Source organism: Phoenix dactylifera, chromosome 6 (genome assembly GCF_009389715.1).
Source record: "Phoenix dactylifera cultivar Barhee BC4 chromosome 6, palm_55x_up_171113_PBpolish2nd_filt_p, whole genome shotgun sequence".
NCBI lineage: Eukaryota > Viridiplantae > Streptophyta > Magnoliopsida > Arecales > Arecaceae > Phoenix > Phoenix dactylifera.
Window position 1 is genome coordinate 256,183 of NC_052397.1, and position 18,234 is coordinate 274,416.

Here is an 18,234-nt window from a genome sequence, read left to right on the forward strand (position 1 = left end):
AGTGTGGTGTCCACGAGGCATAAGATGCAGAAACGCCCGACCAAAGCATATTTCTCATCTATCATTCATGCTGGCACCTGGCTTCTTATCCATGCATCGAGTACATCTATGGATGCAACCAAAAAAAAAAAGTTCGCACGACAGATCCAACATACAGTCAATTAGTAGGGACACATTTTGCTCCTGAAACTTATCCAAGCCATTGGTAAGGACCTACATGCAATTTGGAAACTGTGTCAGCTTCGAATCTGGTACTAGCAAGGAAGATGGATGGTTGGGGAACTCTACCTTGAAGCTTCCGTTTCGAAATCTATGTCCCAACATTAGCAAGGTTAATATATATCACAGTGGCATCTCAATGCATGGAGATAGAGAGATCACAAATGGCAGTTGCATATTGTATACGTTGATTTCAAAATACCCGCTCTTTCCTCTCAAACAGTATACGTTGATTTCAAAATACCTCCATGACTCTTCCGTTCATAAGAAAATATTTATTTGTCACTTTGTAATCTCCTTCCTTCTTGGTAAGATACTTGCATACATGTTATGCAGATCTGCTTCTCGGGCTCGTTGGCAGGATTATAACCTTACAGTTATCTCTGAACATGAAGGATCTGGCTGGGATTGCTTATTCTCTAAAGCTATAGTCAGACCGAAACCAAAGAATTTGACTTGGGCCAGCGGATTTGGTTCCAATTATCACCAAAATGCATGATCTTTTCCCACCCAATTAATGTTCTATTTGAAAGGAGTGAGAGGAACAAAAAGAAAAGGTTGGGTTCCGTTTAAAGCAATGCTCGGCAATTTTCCACTTTCGAGCTTTAAGAGCCGCGTGTTGCTTCCATGTGTCAAACCAGTGTGGCCGCGGCGACTCCTCCGGAGAAGTCCGAGCACGCCTATTTCTGCGTGCGCTCTCTCGCCTGAGGGCATGACTCTTGATGCCGGAGCCGCAGGTAGCGCGGATCTTCGCGCGCACGCGAACGGGAGATGCGATACCACGCATTGGCGGTAATCGTGGCAGGCGCTCGGCGGTCCATTTCGGGAGGGGCGACCGACACGTGGCCAAGCGCTTCAATATCCGGTGATTTAAAACATGAAACGAGGTAAAGATTTCTTTATTAAAAAAAGAAATAAGAGAAGGGGTTAAAAATACGAGCGCGGAGGCTGCCAGCGGAATCGGAGCATGATCTCAATTCGATCAAATCCATTGTTAATCTTTGGACTTCCTTTCTCCGCTTTCTATCGGTAAGCACTATTTAGAACGGCGTCCTTCTTCCCCTAAAAGTTTGCTTTCTATCGATTTTTTCTCTTTTTTTCAATTCTTGAATTCTTTTTCGCTCATAGGTGTGATCTCGTACTAAAATTATCTGTTTTGATGGGAAATTGGTTGCCGATTGTATCCTTGATTCCGTCCCTCGTTTCCGTTTGTTATGTACTGAGAACATAAAATAATGAGTTCAGTGATTTATGGGTTTCTGTTTTTCTTTTTTCTTTTGTTTTTAAGAATTTGGACATTGCGATGAAAACTTCCGAGTAGTTAAAAAAAAAGAAGAAAAGAATAGAAGCATTCTAGCCTTTCTAGGAATTTGAGATATTAGAAAGGAAGAATGGTTATGGTGGATTTCCTTATTTCTTGTTTGTTTTTTGTCTAATCTTGGCCAGTGCAAATTATTGACTATTTTTCCGTACTAGATGTGCTTCAAGAAAAAAGGCTTTTAGGAAATTCGACAGTTCTCAAATCCCCTCTATGTGAATAGTCGCTAAAGTGGAGAGTAGCGAGTCCATTGCATTTTAGTGGGACAAAACGAGCAGAGAATTTGAAGCAATAACAATTTTGTTTCAGATTAGTGTACATACTTTTTTGCTTTTCCTTATTAGTGCTTTAAAATCTCAAGCCCATTTAATTAGTTCCCTCCAATTTCTACAGCTTTTCTGATCATTGGTTTTGACCCGCTTACGCAGAATCTCGAATTTTGATGATGGTTAATGAATATTGATTTGTGAAAACTTACCAATATTTTGTGGTGACGGTGATTTTGTTTGATTTGTGATTTGATTGTAGAACAATAATCAATCCTACTGAAATTTCCATTTTAATTATTGTGTCTAGTAATGGTTATGGCCACTTTCTTATTATCGCTCTAACTCTGACAATGTGAAATTTTGATTAAGTTGCAGTGTATACTTACCCGTGTTCTTCTCCTAGGGATTATCGGCATTCTGCGTTTGATTATGAGCTGAGACTGGAGTGATAATAAGTCATTATGGCTGGCCTGGAGGAGCTGAAAAAGAGATTAGAGCCCTTATTTGATTCAGAAAAAGGGCCCTTGAGTGGGATGCCATTGGATCCTTGTGACTCATATATGGTTAAGTATTTCAGTACAAAAATCAAATTTCTAGAAAATTGCTCTACGTTGACATCGAGAAACAAAACCAAGTAATGCTTTGCCAAGCTTATGTCGCCAACATACTGGATAGGGCATTGTCTTCTTGCTTAGAATTTATTCCCCCAGTGTTACAGTGGAAACTTTAATCTTTGTCCCATAAAGAGAGGAAGTATAGTCTCTCATGTATGCATGTGTGCATGCAAGTTTTTAAGTGCGCAATGCATGTGTGTGGGATTTCTTATGAGATTTTAATCATCTACAATGCTTGCTAGAGAAATAAGGCAAACTTTCCTGGGCTCTGCTCGCTCGTCTACGCTCCGACCAATTCAGTAAAAATGGAAAAAACGAGGTTTCCTTGCTTTAAGATTAAGGTCAATTATTTTAATTTGATTTTTAATTTATTTATCTTTTTTCCTTTTTGACTATAGAATTTGCACTACTAGGTAATACACTTGTAAATAGATGACACAAAACTGATTGGCGCACCATTTCCTCTTACAAAGGTAGCCTCATTTGGTGGATTTTCCTTCCGAAAAAAACTAAGTTCTTTTGTTATTCTTTATGCTAAACATGGATAGGGAATTTTGCTCAACTTTTTTTTTTAAAATTTTTTTTGGCAATACAAGCTTCTAACATTATTCTATCTACATTTACTAAGATGTGTAATATATCCATGTTATCATGTGCTCGTTGACACTAATAGATATCTCTTTTAAATATAAGTCAGTATGCTTCAGTTTTTCCAGAAACGTGCTCATTGTGTGCCATACATATTACCATCTAAATCACAGCTTATTACTTTTGATAAGAAAGAAACAAATTACTTTTGGTGTTCTGAAGGTATCAGAAGGTGGAACAGTCAACTTGTTGAGCAGATCATGTGGAGTGTACAATATTAATGAACTAGGTCTGCAAAAGCGTACTGCAGGAATAGTGGATGAAGTGGAAGGAGAAAAGATGTATCGATGTGCTTCTCGTGATATGCATATTTTTGGAGCCATAGGTTGTGGAGCAAGCAGTGTAGTTCAGAGAGCAATATATGTACCCATTCACCGAATTTTGGCCCTGAAGAAGATAAACGTATTTGAGAAGGTTTAAAATTTTGCTCCTGTTTCTTTCCATATTTGCGCCAGCTTAAAACTGCATCCATGGTTTCTAATATTGAATCACTTAAGTTGGTCTCACATGTAGCTCTTTATTTCCTAAACAATCATTAAAGACCAACTACCTCCATCAGGACTTCAGTCTTATACATGTCATATACAAGCCAAATATCTTGAACTACCCAAAGTTGAAACCTGTAGTGAGGAGCAGTCAAATCCCTGATATGTCTGCAGAAGTTCATCTTCACTCCTAGAAGTTCTTTTAAGATACCTTTGATCAAATTTTAGTTATTGCCATAAAATGTAGCAGATTAACTTTTTGCTCATGAGAACTTCCTTTTGCTGCACAGTAATCCTCGTTTTTCAACCCGATCCCCAAACAGTCCCCCTTTTTATTAAGAAAAGAGAGACATTGGGCCTCTAACTTTTGGTCAACAAGAGAAATCAACACCTCTCATCTAACTAAAAATTAGCTGCCTTGCAATCATTCTTTTAAATAACTATAACTAATTTTAATGTAAATGATCTGGTAGTTAAGCCATGATCATATAACAAGCTGTGGATTAGATCCAGAAGCCTCCCATGACGTACATCATATGGTTGCTGATTCACAGTTCTCATGAACTAAATTGTATACTATAGCAGGGACACGGTTTAAGTGAAAATGAAAGTACTACCATTAAAAGTTAGAAGGGTCCATTTTAGATTGGAAGGGTTTTAGGTTAAAATAACCATTTAAATGGAAGAGATCAACAAAATTCAATGTTTATTTCATTGACAGAGGCTTTTTTTCCTTTCACAAAAAAAATCAGAGAATGGATGCCTTTCCATAAGAAAATGGGACTGTTTTGGAATTGTGTCAAGAAGGGGGGCTAATGCATCAAAATTCCTTGCTCATCTGCTTGATAATGCTAAGCTTTAATATAGTGTGTCTCCATGTGCAAACCCTACTTGAAAAATAAGGAACCAACATTGCCTCTAGAACCTTTTCATCTGCATCAACTGTGTCATTTATTGGCTCTTGAATCTTCTCAATGCAAGGTGAATTGTTTGCATATCATCTCTCTCTCTCTTTCTTACTCCGCCGCACCCCCCCCCCCCCCCCCCCCCCCCCCCCGCCCCCGCGCCCGAAGATATGTGTGCGTATGCACATGCTTGCTTGTGATCATAGCGGACACCATACTGTTATTTTTGGTCTTTTCTTTTTCAGTATCGTTCGGTATAAGCATACATGCAATTAATCATGCACATTCAATTTAAAAAAATCTGTTCATTCTTTTAGAGATTTTGTTGCATGTGTAGACATCTAAAGCTGGATGTTACATTTAGTCACCCATATTTAGTACTTAGAGAAGTTCAAAGTTATGATGAATGCAACATATTGGTTAGTTATGCATATTTTCTTACCCCTTAAAGGAGAAAAGGCAACAACTTCTTAATGAGATAAGGACACTATGTGAGGCATCTTGCTATCCGGGTTTAGTTGAATTCCATGGAGCATTTTATTCCCCTGACTCAGGACAAATTAGTATTGCCCTGGAATACATGGATGGGGGTTCACTTGCAGATGTTTTGAGGGTGAAGAAATGTATACCAGAGCCAGTTCTTTCACATATGGTTCAAAAATTGCTGCGAGTAAGATTATTTCTTTTTTGTATTTGCTGTTTCCATAATTGCTTATTATTAGTTTATGTTGTGCCCTATTTATTTATCTGTATGATCAGTTAGATGTTTTAACTTTCAAGGGGTTGAGCTACTTGCATGGGACAAGACATCTAGTGCACAGAGATATAAAGCCTGCAAATTTGCTCATAAATCTCAAGGGGGAGCCGAAAATTACTGATTTTGGAATAAGTGCAGGCTTAGAGAATTCAATGGCGATGGTCTGTTATCTCTCGTACAATACTAGTAATCACTGAGTTTATTTCTTCTAATATGATCACTTTCCAAGCCTTTGATTCTTAAAGGGTTGCTTTTTTGCAACTGACTTCTATTCGACGTGGAACTTAAGGGTATATATTTGTAACATCTCTCCATATTTTCTGACAGTGTGCTACCTTCGTTGGTACTGTTACTTACATGTCACCTGAGAGAATTCGAAATGAGAACTACTCATACCCAGCTGACATTTGGAGCCTTGGATTAGCCATATTTGAATGCGGCACAGGAAAATTTCCATATACAGCAAACGAAGGACCTGCCAATCTTATGTTGCAGGTAAAATAGTGTTTGGTAAAATTTCTTATTGTTTTTTATTTTCTTCGTTTTTATTTTTCTCAATCATGCCTTCATTCTGAACTACATTTGCTATTCTGATTCATTTGAAGTAATAGTTTCTTATATTAAAGCAATACAACTGTCACCACTTTTTGAATAGTCAAATAGGTGTCATCAACAATCTATTATGAATAGTTATATTGGTGGATTTTGAATCCAAGGAAAATCTTATAGTTTTTTGAAAAAGCTTAAGTTTGAGAACATGATAGGTACTACTAGTTCTTTTTTTTTTTTAAGTCGTATGATTGGTAGTCATCTTTTTGGTTGCCATTCTGCGTTGCATCTATCTGCCATATACCTATTTGGTGGAGTCCAAAAAATATTGCATCTTTTCAACTTGTTCTCCAAATAACATATAAGCAAAGATCTTTGTGTACTTTTAGTAGAAGCAGGCAATCAATTATCTAAGACTGCGTCATTTGCTGTTCATCTCTATGGTTTAATTGTAGTATTATATGACCCATGTCTAGAATCAAACAATTTGAGAATCTGTTACGAAAACTCAGCACATAACAAGACTTCTGTACCTGATGTAGTGAGGAGTTCGCTTTAGTGATTCATTGATGGATGTTGGATTTCAACTTAACAATTAAGCATCTTGGTCAATTTGTGGCACTTAGCTTGAAGAAATCATGAATTGTTAGCAGTCAGACCGCCATGATTTCATATGTTCATATTATTCCAGTTAACTGCTTCCCCTAGTAGTAGTTCCTCTTTTCCTCTCTATTGGAGTGTTTATTGGTTGTCTATTTTGATTTTTCCAGCCTCCACTTGACAGGTTGTAACTGATTTCGCGTAGTTTTGTTATTCAGCTCCTTTGCCTGAGAAAACATTTAAATCCTGTTTGCCCTCTTACGGGTCTGCTTTTATGCAAGCTTGCCATCACTTCATCCTCTATTTATGAGTTAGGGCCCTTACTGAAATGACGAAGCATATATGAAGCCCTCTTATTTAAGTTGTAGGCCCCCATAATTTAGAGATGGTACAACTTGTGACTCAAGGTTCATTACTACTTAAAACCTGAACTATAATAAAATCAAGAATCAATAATATGAACCCTATGTGGATCTTATATCTAAGCATGACTTAGAACATCATCAATTTAAAATCAAGAACCAACACTTCTGATGTACATTGAACCTTCCATTTAAACAAGACCTATACTTAGTAACCCCTAGAACAGTATGATATTGGGTCGTGGACATCCCCTTGGATTGTCCTTTTGGTTATCATCACTTGATCCTCTTTAGTACAATCATCAACTCAATTAGCATGAATGATATTCAATGCTTTGGATACAATCAAAATAGAAGAGCAAAAGACTAAAAGCCCCTGTAATATATTAAAGAATGTGCAATATGGTTATTGAATGAAGAAAATGCAGAGAAATAATAAACTGGCCCACGTATAGTGTGGCGGGTGCAATTGTTTGCGTGGAGCTAGCCATATAGATTAGATCATCTATGAGCTAGTGATACCAACTAGGATTTAGTTGTGGTTCGCAATTTGTCGGACAAAGCTTCAAATGAAGCTCCATTAATTCATCCACGATGTCAGTGTCACTGTCAACTAAGCAAGCATGAATAATTAAAATGAAAGTGTGTTTATACTGCAATAACAAATACCTTGTGAGGAAGGCAAGCCCAAGTTTTAAGTTGTGGAGGGAGTTAAGGTCTTTCCTTTCAAACTAATGTTGGAGGTCGAACTAATGTTGGAGGTACAATTTTAGATGGCAATCATGATGTCATCACCAGCGAGGATCATGTCCCAATAAACTTGTCCTTGAAGGAGAATGTGCTAGAAACATATGCACCAGGCTTGAGGAGCCTTGTAGGAGCTCAGAAAATATCTTGAATCTTGAGAATTGCAGAAGGATAGCATGCAATTAGACTTTCTTAGAAAACTGCTAATACATTTTGATGTTCATTAAATAATGCAGCCAACTGTGAGACAGTTTAGACAGTGAGCAAAGGCCAATGGTTAATTTCCTTGTTTTAAGCTCTAAAATAAACTGGTGCTCCTCTAAACAAGCTTTGCCAGTGCTCTATAGTCCTTTCTGAATGAATCCTAATTTTGTAGATCAATGTTACAGACCTTCCTGGCAGGATCGGAAAATGATCTCATGTGTGTGCTTGTTGAGAGCCCAAGCCTCATGATGGACAGAATGCATACAAGAAATAACTGTAAATAAGAAGAACAGCAGTTGGTTCCAAGCTAGCAGAACATCTAGAATACAATGGGATATGTGCTCATTATGTCAAGCACTGGACATATCTTGTTCCCATCATGCTTTAGTGCAAATTTTTATTTTTTTATTATAAAATTCTCCATTTCTACCACCACCTTTGCTTTCATTTGAGTAATCACATTTTCTTTTTTTGTTATAGCATATATATAATTTTTCAGGGTGGAACAAGGTTATAAGCCCATCAAGTTACTTTTTAGCTAGGCATTGCCGCATTTTCATAGTCCAGCTTCAAACCTATTTCCATCTGAAAAGATATTTTAACTAAAATAATTTATCTTGGCTGTTATAATGGGATGAAAGACGATAACATCGAGTTTTGAGTAGGTCATTTTTTAGATTATACAATATTTTTGAAATCAGCATACAGACTTAGGCTAAGAATATTTATTTGAACTAGGTCAACAGTGAAAAGTTCAAATAATAGCTCTTATGACCATTATACAATGGCTTATGTATGAATACAACACATACATAATGACTGTTGTTGCTACTTGTCTAATATGTTACTACAATTAGGATGATGCCTAAATAGTGCTGCTTCAACGAGTAGAGATCATTAGTTGAAATGTCACATTTGGCTTCATTAAGTAGATTTCTTTTTTTAAAACTTTATGCCATTAAATAATCCACACCTGCACCTATCACTAATTCTTTCCATCTCGATGTCCTCTTATGCCATAACTTCGTAGCATTCTCGATATGAGTCGAGAAACTCGTCGTTCTTGGCCAATTCAAGTTTTGGTTGCATGCATTTTTTCCCCTTCATTTCTTTGTCCAACCATCCGAGATATTTTTCCCTTTGTTGCGATTTCACTTTATTCTTCATGTAAAGTGTGAATGCTTTCTACAGGTATCATAGCATTTTTCTATTTGTCCTATTTCTATGGCAACAGCATGAAGATTTATCAGCCCTTGTATGATATTCTTCCTCTTTAGTAATGACCAGGATCATCATGCCACTGAATGCCATAAATACCATCCGGTAAGTGGCATATCCCAAAATGTTGAACGGAATTTTAACAGGTAAGTATACATGCTTTATAGAAATGCTTGCCCGAAATAATATGCGTTGTACATGTATAATAACTTGATGTATGTATGAGTGTGAATGCATATTTGAACTTGCATCTTGAACATGTATGAGTGCAGGTGATAATCTTATGTAGTGTATAAACACTTAAGACTACACATCAGTACATGGTTGTAGGATGTCAAAATATATCTAGAGGATTTATAAAATATATTCCCTTTCAGTTAGGTACAGAACCCTAGTATCTCTCTCTCTCTCTAAGCAGCTTTAGAGAGAGAACATAGAATTGCTCACAAATGACACTACGTTTAATGGTTTCCTAATTTAATTGTTAAATTACAATGAAGATGGTTTCATGAACAACAACAGTTGCACCTTGAGTGTTAACATTATTGAGTGGATAGATGATCTCATGCTTTTTGAATATCAATAATATTTATTTTCCATTTTACTCTGTTGATCATTTCCATGCCTACCTGCGTGTCATGGCAGATCTTGTATGACCTATCACCTACACCTCCGGAGGACTCATACTCACCAGAGTTCTGCTCATTTGTTGAGGCTTGCCTGCAGAAAGATGCTGATGCAAGGCCAACAGCTGAGCAGGTGAGAAAAGTATATGCTTTGTGCCCTTGTTTTAATTTCTGAAATTGCATTTCTTCATTGAAGTGATTCCATCTGTGCAGATTGATGGGTGATGCATGTCCTTTTTAAGCGATGTTATAATAGGATGGGTATCATTGTGCAGATTGATAGGTGATGTAATGTCCTATTAAGTGATGTTATAATAGGATGGGTATCACACTTTGATTAGTACGTGTAGTAGTATCAGGGAATTAGTAGGATAGGCTACAGTTTCATGTTTGAATGCTTCGGTCTCTATTCTAAAGTTGCTATGGACTAGTAACTGATTTGGACTTGTGTCCGTTGTGAATTCTCAGTTATATATAGACATAATTCACCAATTCCTTGCTTGTGTGAAAAATATGATATCTTTATTCAATTGTATAGCATGTATTTTGCATTATATTGTAGAAAATACTTCAGTGAAACAAGCTTATTGTTTTTAGAACTATAAGGAGAACCACCAATGGAAACAATGATAAGAATAATTTGTTCATGGTCATTATTGTGAAGAATTGGATCATAGTGTAAATTGTCAAAAGGACGAATCCTAATAGTTTTGCAAAAGGAATCGCGCTCTGAGTCGCGAGTGCTTTGAGGATTGTGCTGTGTCTGGGTTATTTCATCAAACGAGTGTTGGCTAGGATTCATGAGTGGCCAAAAGTTGAAGACGATAAAAGAGGCTCCCGGCGGTGAGGATCGGATGAACTGGGGATAGGATGAAATGAGTCAGACTTGGTCCAACGTGGTTCAAGGGTGTCCCTAGTAACCTGCTTGGACGAGTCACTGGATCACCGATGAGGAACTCAAGACGCTTCAAAGGTGTTTCACCAGAGTGATGGAACTGTCGGAGGATCGCGTCGAAGCCTTGAGATAGGCCTGAGAGTCGACGGCGATAATCGTGCGAAGCTTGGGGCGGAATGGGTGGCTCGAGATCTCAAGACCCGAGGAAAGCTAGACTACAACGTTGAGACATTTTCGTTGGCTAAAGAGCATTGCATTTTCTGCTTCCGGCAAGAAGACGATCGGAATGCTGCCCTTATCGGTGGCCCGTGGCTGGTGGTCGGATAGCAGCTACCATCCGCCAACAGGAGCGGGCCGAGCCCAAATGATGGTCACTGTAGACCAGGCCAGTGGGCCTGAGCGAGTGGATGTGGCAATGCAGGAGGCGATGTCGGTAGCGGGCTTGAAGCCCACAAGCAGACTGGAGGCCTTCCAGCCCAAGAGAGGCCGACCTCTCGTCGGCCTAGCAGAGTGCTTTGAATCATTTGAAGTTTAATCCCTCTACACCACCTGCCCAAAATCCAAACTTGCTTTGGTATGTCTTGCTAGTTAACCCAGTTATCCAGTCACCGCTCTTATTGAGAATGTTAGGCTAAATCATGCAGCAGATGTGTGTGCATTTTTATTGGCTTTTGATGAAAGAAAGGAATGAGTGTTTTGGTCTTTGCCAATATATTAGTCAGGCCCCAATGGCAGAAGCCGCAGAATGATATTGTCAGAAATCAAAGGTGCAAGGTAAGAAAGGAAACTAATCCCTTTAAGTCTGAGTATTAATTAGTGTTCAATGACTTGAGATATACTATTTCCCAAACTTGAGATAATGTAATCTGTTATTAGATCCAAGTTCAATTTTATTTTGGCCTAAAATTCTAGTTGGACTCCTGAATTTTAACCAATCCTGGAACCCTACTTGAAGATTGGACCTGCAATTCTGCAAGATGAGCGATTGTCAGTTTACCACGAAAGCTCATCTCTTAGTGTGAGGCATGCTGTCATGCGTGATGTGTATTGAGGAGTTAAATCAATGGAGGTGAGCTGACATGAATTGGGCTGAAGTATTGTGAGTTTGTGACTCTTATGATTGTGAGTATTTTAGATGTTCAACTACATTGCAAGAAAATTATGTGTCCAGGTTACTGTATTTCTAACTTCTGTTTTGTTTTCCTTCTTCACATTCTGGTACTTAAATCTGTTGATGCTTTATTTCTGCAGCTTCTATCGCATCCATTTATTAGGAAATATGAGAACACCAATGTGGACTTGGCAGAATATGTTCGAAGTGTTTTTGATCCAACACAGAGGTTAAAGGAAATAGCAGATGTGAGCATCTGGTAACCTTCAAATAGTAATCTCTCTAGTTACCTGTTTGTAAGATATAAGATGATGGCAAAATTTTGGTTTCTGTGACGAGGTGCTGGGTTGTGTTTTCAACATGCCAGGCCTGCTAAAATGCGCTGTATGTGCATCTATGTAATATACATAGATGACAACAGTAGTTCTTTGAGTGAGTTCTTTTTTTTTATTTTATACGTCAAACCTTGTGATGCAACTCGGAAAGTATTTCATCTTCACTGCTTTGGTTGCAAATTTTGATGCATGGGCTGTGTTTCATGACAGATGCTGACTGTACACTATTACTTGCTTTTTGATCGAGCTGATGGGCTTTGGCATCATACTAAATTATTCTATAATGAAAGTTCAACTTTCAGGTACTTTGCTTCACTGTAATGCTTTTTCAAGATTTCAAGCTGTGGTTTGGGATTTCCACTGTTATTTCAGTATTCCAATGTGGGCATGTCTGGCTCCTACCTTTACAAAGGGTTCTTCATGAAGCATTTCGTGATATGATTTAATGGCAAACACTTTGCTGGTTAATATTGTTTGTTTAACACACAATGCAAAAGCACTTTTTAGGCCAATTTGGTTATAATAGGATTTGATATTATAGATTTCCAATTTTGATAGATTTCTAATTCTGATAGATATAAATCAATTTTAGTTGTAATTTTGCTCTAGGTTAAGGAATCAGATACAATCTGCAAGATTAAATTTTGATGGTCTGGATTTGGTCCATGATGAGATGGATTAATTTTAGTTTGGATAATCCATTTTTGCCTCCCCTCGGATGCTTCAATTAAGCATAAGCCAAAAGCTATTTTAATTGCTTATACTAGAAGTAGCACCAGGTATGCCTTGAAAGCATATGTACATTCTACATGCATAATACATAGAGTAAAGCTAAAGTATTTCTGAAAGTGCTTGGCCACCTATTATTTCCAGTGCAAAATCAACAATAGCCCTTTAAAAGTGAAATTCCACATTGTTGATCATAATTTATGATGTCCATATTACCAAGAAACAGAATATTGTGTGCTTTGGATGTCTCTTACCTATGCATCAATTGAAGACAAAACGAATGTAACAATATAATAACTAAGTACATTGCAGGCCATGTATTTTAAGATTCCAAGAACTGTTGATATTGATCAAGACATGTTAAATCATATACAAACGAAAATTTAACTAATTTGGATGCTGTAAGCTATAGATCAAATCAAAACATGGTATCCTACCATTAAAATTTTCTGTTTTACATCTATTTGATGCATAGCAAGAGACTTCTAAAGCATATGATTTTTGGATTGCAGGCAATATAGACATGACCACGATCAGCCATGTGGATTTTTCTTTAATTTTGCATCAGAAGAATTTGGGCCAACTGCTTGCTGAACTATTTTGGCTCAACTCTCTCTCTCTCTCACTCCCCCCCCCCCCCCCCCTCTCCCTCTTTGGGTGTGTATTTGTTGTTTGTTTTTTTTTTTTTTTTTTTTTTGGTGGGGGGGGAACTCACCCCAAAATATCTTTGAGATCTAATCCTCCTTTGCAAGTTATCAAAATAAACTTGCATTAGCAGAATCTTACCCATAGTCTACTTGTGATCTCATCATATGGAGTCAGATTTATGGATCAAGATATGATCCATTAAGTGGGTATGTTCCTGTTGTTTTTCTTAAGGAAGAATAAACCATTATGTAGATCAAATATCAGACTTCTAAGGTGACAAGGTCAACCTGCACACAAAAGTATTGCAAATCACTGTTTGTAGTACTAGACATTTGTAGCTTTATGTTAGTAATTTTGAGGATTACATCCTGATATGATTCTTTGGCTATTTTTTTTTATCTGTCTTGAGGATTGACGAAGTTTCCTACATCAAAATTTGCCTTCTTCCAATTTAATCAATGACTATTTCTAGGTCAAAATGAACCTTTGGTCGTCTCTCCTGGGTTACATAAGTTTGAATTCCATGACCTGCAAGGTTGTCCTACTCAGAAACAGCCTTTTAGGTTTAAGTTCAGACACTCTTTTGTCCAAGGTTTCCATGAGATGCAGGACCATTCTTTGGGTACATTACTTGAGTCAGACATGGGATCTGTGCCCATCGGATCTCTAATTTTAATATGAAGTTCCATATTTTCATGGAACCCAGCAAGACCACATTCTTAGTGAAGGTTTTAATCAACGTCTGTTGTGCCGGTACGAGGCTCCGTACCGGTTGCCCGGCGGCACGGGTCGGTACGGCCCTGCACCGTGGTGTGCCGGCCCAATACCGACACAGTAGAGGCGAGGGAGAGGGAGAATGGGAGAGAGAAAAAGAGAGAAAGCCGAGGAGGGAGGGAGAGGGAGAGAAAGGAAGAGAGAGGCCTATCGGCGAAAATCGGAGAGCCTCTGCATGGAGGCGGAGGCTCCCTGGTCTCTGCTAGCCGGCCCCGACCGACCTCTCTTCCTTCCTCGCCCTCTCCCTCACTCCCCCACTCTCTTTTTTCCTCTTTTTCCTTCTCCTTCTCTCCCTTCAGCGATGGGGTCTCAGTTTCGATGGCGGAACCATTTCGGTCCGCCGTCGGTACGGCTCGGGACGCCCCAAACCAGGCGGTTCGGGACGGTTCTGCCGACCATGGTTTTAATGCTGTTTGGAGACAGTGATATGAGGTTATTTTAGCATTAGGGATTATGATTCATGGTACCATAGGTGCTATTTATGGTATGCTTTCAGGAAGAGTTGTAGTTCCACTTACAGTTTTTTTGCTTCAAGTCACTGTTACTGTTCTTGGTACTGTAGAATCCATGATGCCATAGCAGGGGAATGTCATGATACTAGTAGTAGCTTATGAGAGGCTTTTAGGTATTTCAGTGTTTCTTATGTTTGAAGTAATTGGTTAGATTTATTTAGTTTAAGAGTAAAGATTTGACGTTGTTAGCACTTTATGTCTAGATCATAAAGCTGTAATAATCTCTTTTTGGGTGTGGGTTTTGAATTAGTTTGATTGAAAGAAAGAAGGCTAGGTTTAGCTGTTCTCGCCTCCCTTTTGCTCTCTCTCTCTGCATCTTATGTCTTCTCTAGTTCTTCTCTATTTTTCTTTTTGGGTTGTGGGGTGGGGGGAGTGGGGAGGGGGGTGAAATGGGTCCATCCGCCCATATTCTCTCACGTAATATGTGCCTCTAGTGTCCTGTCTACACAAGCTCAGAACTTCATGGGACTGTCCAAATATCTGCTTGTTATTGCAGAAACCTGCATCCATAACACAGATTTCAGATTACAGATCTCGTAGGAAGCATTCATAAGCCTTCTCACTATTCACAAAACCCTAAATCCCAACAACCGTTACAGGAAGACCCTCTATCTCCCTTTTCTGTAGTACTGCAATAAGTTCCAATCTTTTCAGAAGTCTGGTGCTGGGAAGCAAACCCCGAGATCCTTCTTAAAAGCCTAAATCCTTCAAGGCCAACCATCACATATATGCAGTGCAGCCCTAATTCCCAGGCTCCTGCATCACATGGCCAGGAATGTCGTACTACTCGAGAAGGGATGACATTCGACAGAGAGCTAGTCATAAGGGTTCTCAAATTGAGTGTCTTAATCCATAAAACCAATGCAACATTAATCGGATTAGAAATGTTCAGTGAGATTAAATTAAATATAGTGCTTCTGATTCAAATGAACCTAGGCTACCATATACACTTGAGATCATCCGAAAACAACTAGGAGGCATTTCTAGTGAATATAAAAAAATGAGAAAATAGAAATGCATAAATGATCTAACACAAGGATTGTCTTTGTTCTTCTTTTATTACTAGTAGATAGTGTTTTTGGTTAAAAGGAACTGTAGATTGTAAATGTAAATCACAAGTGTCCAGATTAGATTTGGCATCATAACAAAGTAGTGTCTACATGCTAGTCATGGCTCCCTTTCCTCTGGTAAAATATTTGCTAGTACATTGCCAATTTAGAAATACTAGCATCAGCAGCAACATTATGGATATTGTCAGTTGTAAGACTAATTAGTTTGGTTGATGTCCCTAGGCAACAACACAACGAATTTCAGTTAGCTGGGGATAACGTTGTTTTCTTGTGTCAAATCTGTTTAGGTGCTCTTAATACATGTTAAGTATATTTACAAATAAAGATATGCAATCTATTATGTAATTGCATTTTTGATGCAGGCACATATACCTGCGTACATAAATCAACACACATTTTTACATATAAAGCAGTATATATAATGGCAATCAGTTATGTAATATTATATATCTCATATTGGTTGGCAGTAGAGGTCCAGGGAAGCAAGATTAATTTTGGTAGCTATAAAAACATTGACTAATGCATTCCAAAATTAGGGAGAATCGAGTGAGGAACTAGTATATTCGAGGTGTAGGAGATGCACCAGTTGGGAAGTAGTGGAAAACTGATCCAGATGGTAACGATCATGTGCAAGAAAGGACTAAAGAGAGATTGACAAAGAATTCTGAATGAAGGGGGGGAGAACTAGATAACAGGGGTGGTTCTCTTTTTCCATTTTTTATGTAAAAGATGGAATAGCCCATCTATCATAATATTCATGGAAATTGTGAAGGATTTGGGAAATTTTATGGTGACAAAATGAGATGCTTTCTTGACAAGAAAGATTGACCGGTAGGGGCGAATAAAGCCAATTCCAAATAGTTGGGACAAAGCTTGATGGATATGGTTGTATAAAATGTCATGTGAGTTTACTTCAAATATAAAAGAATTTTATATGGCTTTGCAGCCAGCCATAACCTTAAGGAAACGTGTGTTTTGTTAGCATTCTTGATTAAATTGTGCACAGATGCGTCGATGTAACTGAATGAGCTGCAGCACCTGTTTGCTAATATAACATATTTGTTTCACCAGCTTCGCAGGAAAACAGTATGTTGGACAGAATGATATATTTGCAATTCTATCAGATATAAGGAGAAAATTAGCAGGTGATCGGCCCCAAGAGAAACTTGTGCATGTTGTGGAGAAGCTTCAGTGTCGCCTGCATGGGGAAGACGGGGTTGCAATTCGTGCGTCAGGATCCTTCATCGTTGGAAACCACTTTCTTATATGTGGAAATGGGATGCAAGCCGAAGGAATGCCCAATATGCAAGAACTATCACTTGATGTTGCTAGTAAGCGTGTGGGGACTTTTCATGAGCAGTTCATAATGGGTCCAGGAAGTTGTATTGGATGCTTCTTCATAGTAAGGCAGGAGCTGTACATACGGCAAACATAGCAACAAACAATGGAGTGATATCATAAGGTCAGTGTAGTTAAAGATTCTTTTGCTAGTAACTTATGAAATTCTACCTTGATGTTTTCTGTTGATTAACCTTGTACCTCAAAAATTGAATTAGGACACTAGAATAATCTCCTTACGAACTTTGAAGGGTGTATTGCTACTATTAGTGCCATTGTGTACATTTAGGAGCAACGTGTCCTCTAATTGACTAATATAATTCTTTTAGGCATGTAGTTCTTAATGTATGTATGAAAGTAAGAGCAACAAGCAGTAGATTTTCCCCTTGTTTAATGGTGGATCTCCACAATCTTGGCATCCCTCTTCGGGGTTCAAGTCTTCATTCTGATGGATGTGACAGAACATTTTAATGTGTATGAAATTGACTGGTGGCTTTTCCTAGAGTGCTAAGAAAATGGGCCATATGGTTCTGGTAATTGACATATGAACTTGGAAAAAAATGAAAAATTATTATCGAACACAAATCCCTTACGTTTACAGAGTTTGAGTTTCTTTAATCCTTTATATTTTGAACCGGTGCAGCTCATTTTATAAATGACAACACGAGAAGTTTTGGACCATGCTCAGGGCCGAAGCAGTCTGGGCAGGTAGGTGATGGTCAATTTGTGGACGGACGAGGAACCACGGGGAGGTCAGGAAGAATGCCAGCTTGTTTTAAGCGTCCTATTTTTTTTCTATGTATTAAGAATGCAGCCGCTGGTGAATTTATTATTGAATCGATGTACACACATGTTGATCAGTGATTGAATAACTGAGTCACGGAACTAATATATCAAAAGTTTCTTTCTTCAACGGAAAAATAAGTACGTTCAAAGTTTAAAGAGGTGTTCCTGATAGAGGTGCAAATGGGTAGGATTGGATCGGGTACCGAGAGACTCCAACCCAATCTGATTACTTGTTCTGGTCTTAAATTTGGATCCAGATCCAACCCAATAAAAGATTGAGTCAAATTAGATCCACAGCTACAATTTTCGACTCAGTGGGTCATTCGAGTTGGGTTGAGTTCATAAATAATACGAATCTGCCCAAAAAATTTGACTCTGATTCGGGTTCTCGTCGGGCCTGTTTATTCAACAACTACATCTTGAAAATTTTTGAAGCATTTAAGAATAATTATTAAACAAAAATCCTATTTTATTAGAGCCGGAGGAAATATAAAAATCTTATTGTAGAATGCTAT

The 18,234-nt window shown here is 38.2% G+C and overlaps 1 protein-coding gene across 10 annotated transcripts; it reads left to right on the forward strand.

Annotated features, from left to right (window-relative positions):
- Window positions 1-881: 881 nt before the first annotated feature.
- Window positions 882-17,854, forward strand: LOC103703776 (mitogen-activated protein kinase kinase 3). Of its 10 annotated transcripts, none has more exons than XM_008786751.4 (11): window positions 921-1,248; window positions 2,210-2,369; window positions 3,231-3,482; window positions 4,910-5,128; window positions 5,239-5,376; window positions 5,543-5,710; window positions 9,541-9,663; window positions 11,668-11,775; window positions 12,073-12,164; window positions 16,667-17,057; window positions 17,577-17,854. In XM_008786751.4, the coding sequence occupies exons 2-10, from the start codon at window positions 2,268-2,270 to the stop codon at window positions 17,028-17,030; spliced, it is 1,566 nt and encodes a 521-aa protein (XP_008784973.1). In that variant the 5' UTR covers window positions 921-1,248; window positions 2,210-2,267; the 3' UTR covers window positions 17,031-17,057; window positions 17,577-17,854. The 10 variants fall into 10 exon arrangements, 8 of the variants coding, with proteins under 8 accessions (XP_008784972.1, XP_038982949.1, XP_008784973.1 ...); XM_008786752.4 differs by having other exon boundaries at window positions 927-1,248; window positions 9,541-9,654; XM_039127022.1 differs by having other exon boundaries at window positions 928-1,248; window positions 2,210-2,761.
- The last annotated feature ends 380 nt before the right edge of the window (window positions 17,855-18,234 follow it).

Coding starts and splice junctions, on each gene's coding strand:
- LOC103703776 (XM_008786750.3), top strand. CDS start 3,072: ATGTGCTCGTTGACACTAATAGATATCTCTTTTAAATATAAGTCAGTA. Junction 3,483..4,909: donor AGATAAACGTATTTGAGAAG/GTTTAAAATTTT, acceptor TACCCCTTAAAG/GAGAAAAGGCAACAACTTCT. Junction 5,129..5,238: donor TGGTTCAAAAATTGCTGCGA/GTAAGATTATTT, acceptor TTAACTTTCAAG/GGGTTGAGCTACTTGCATGG.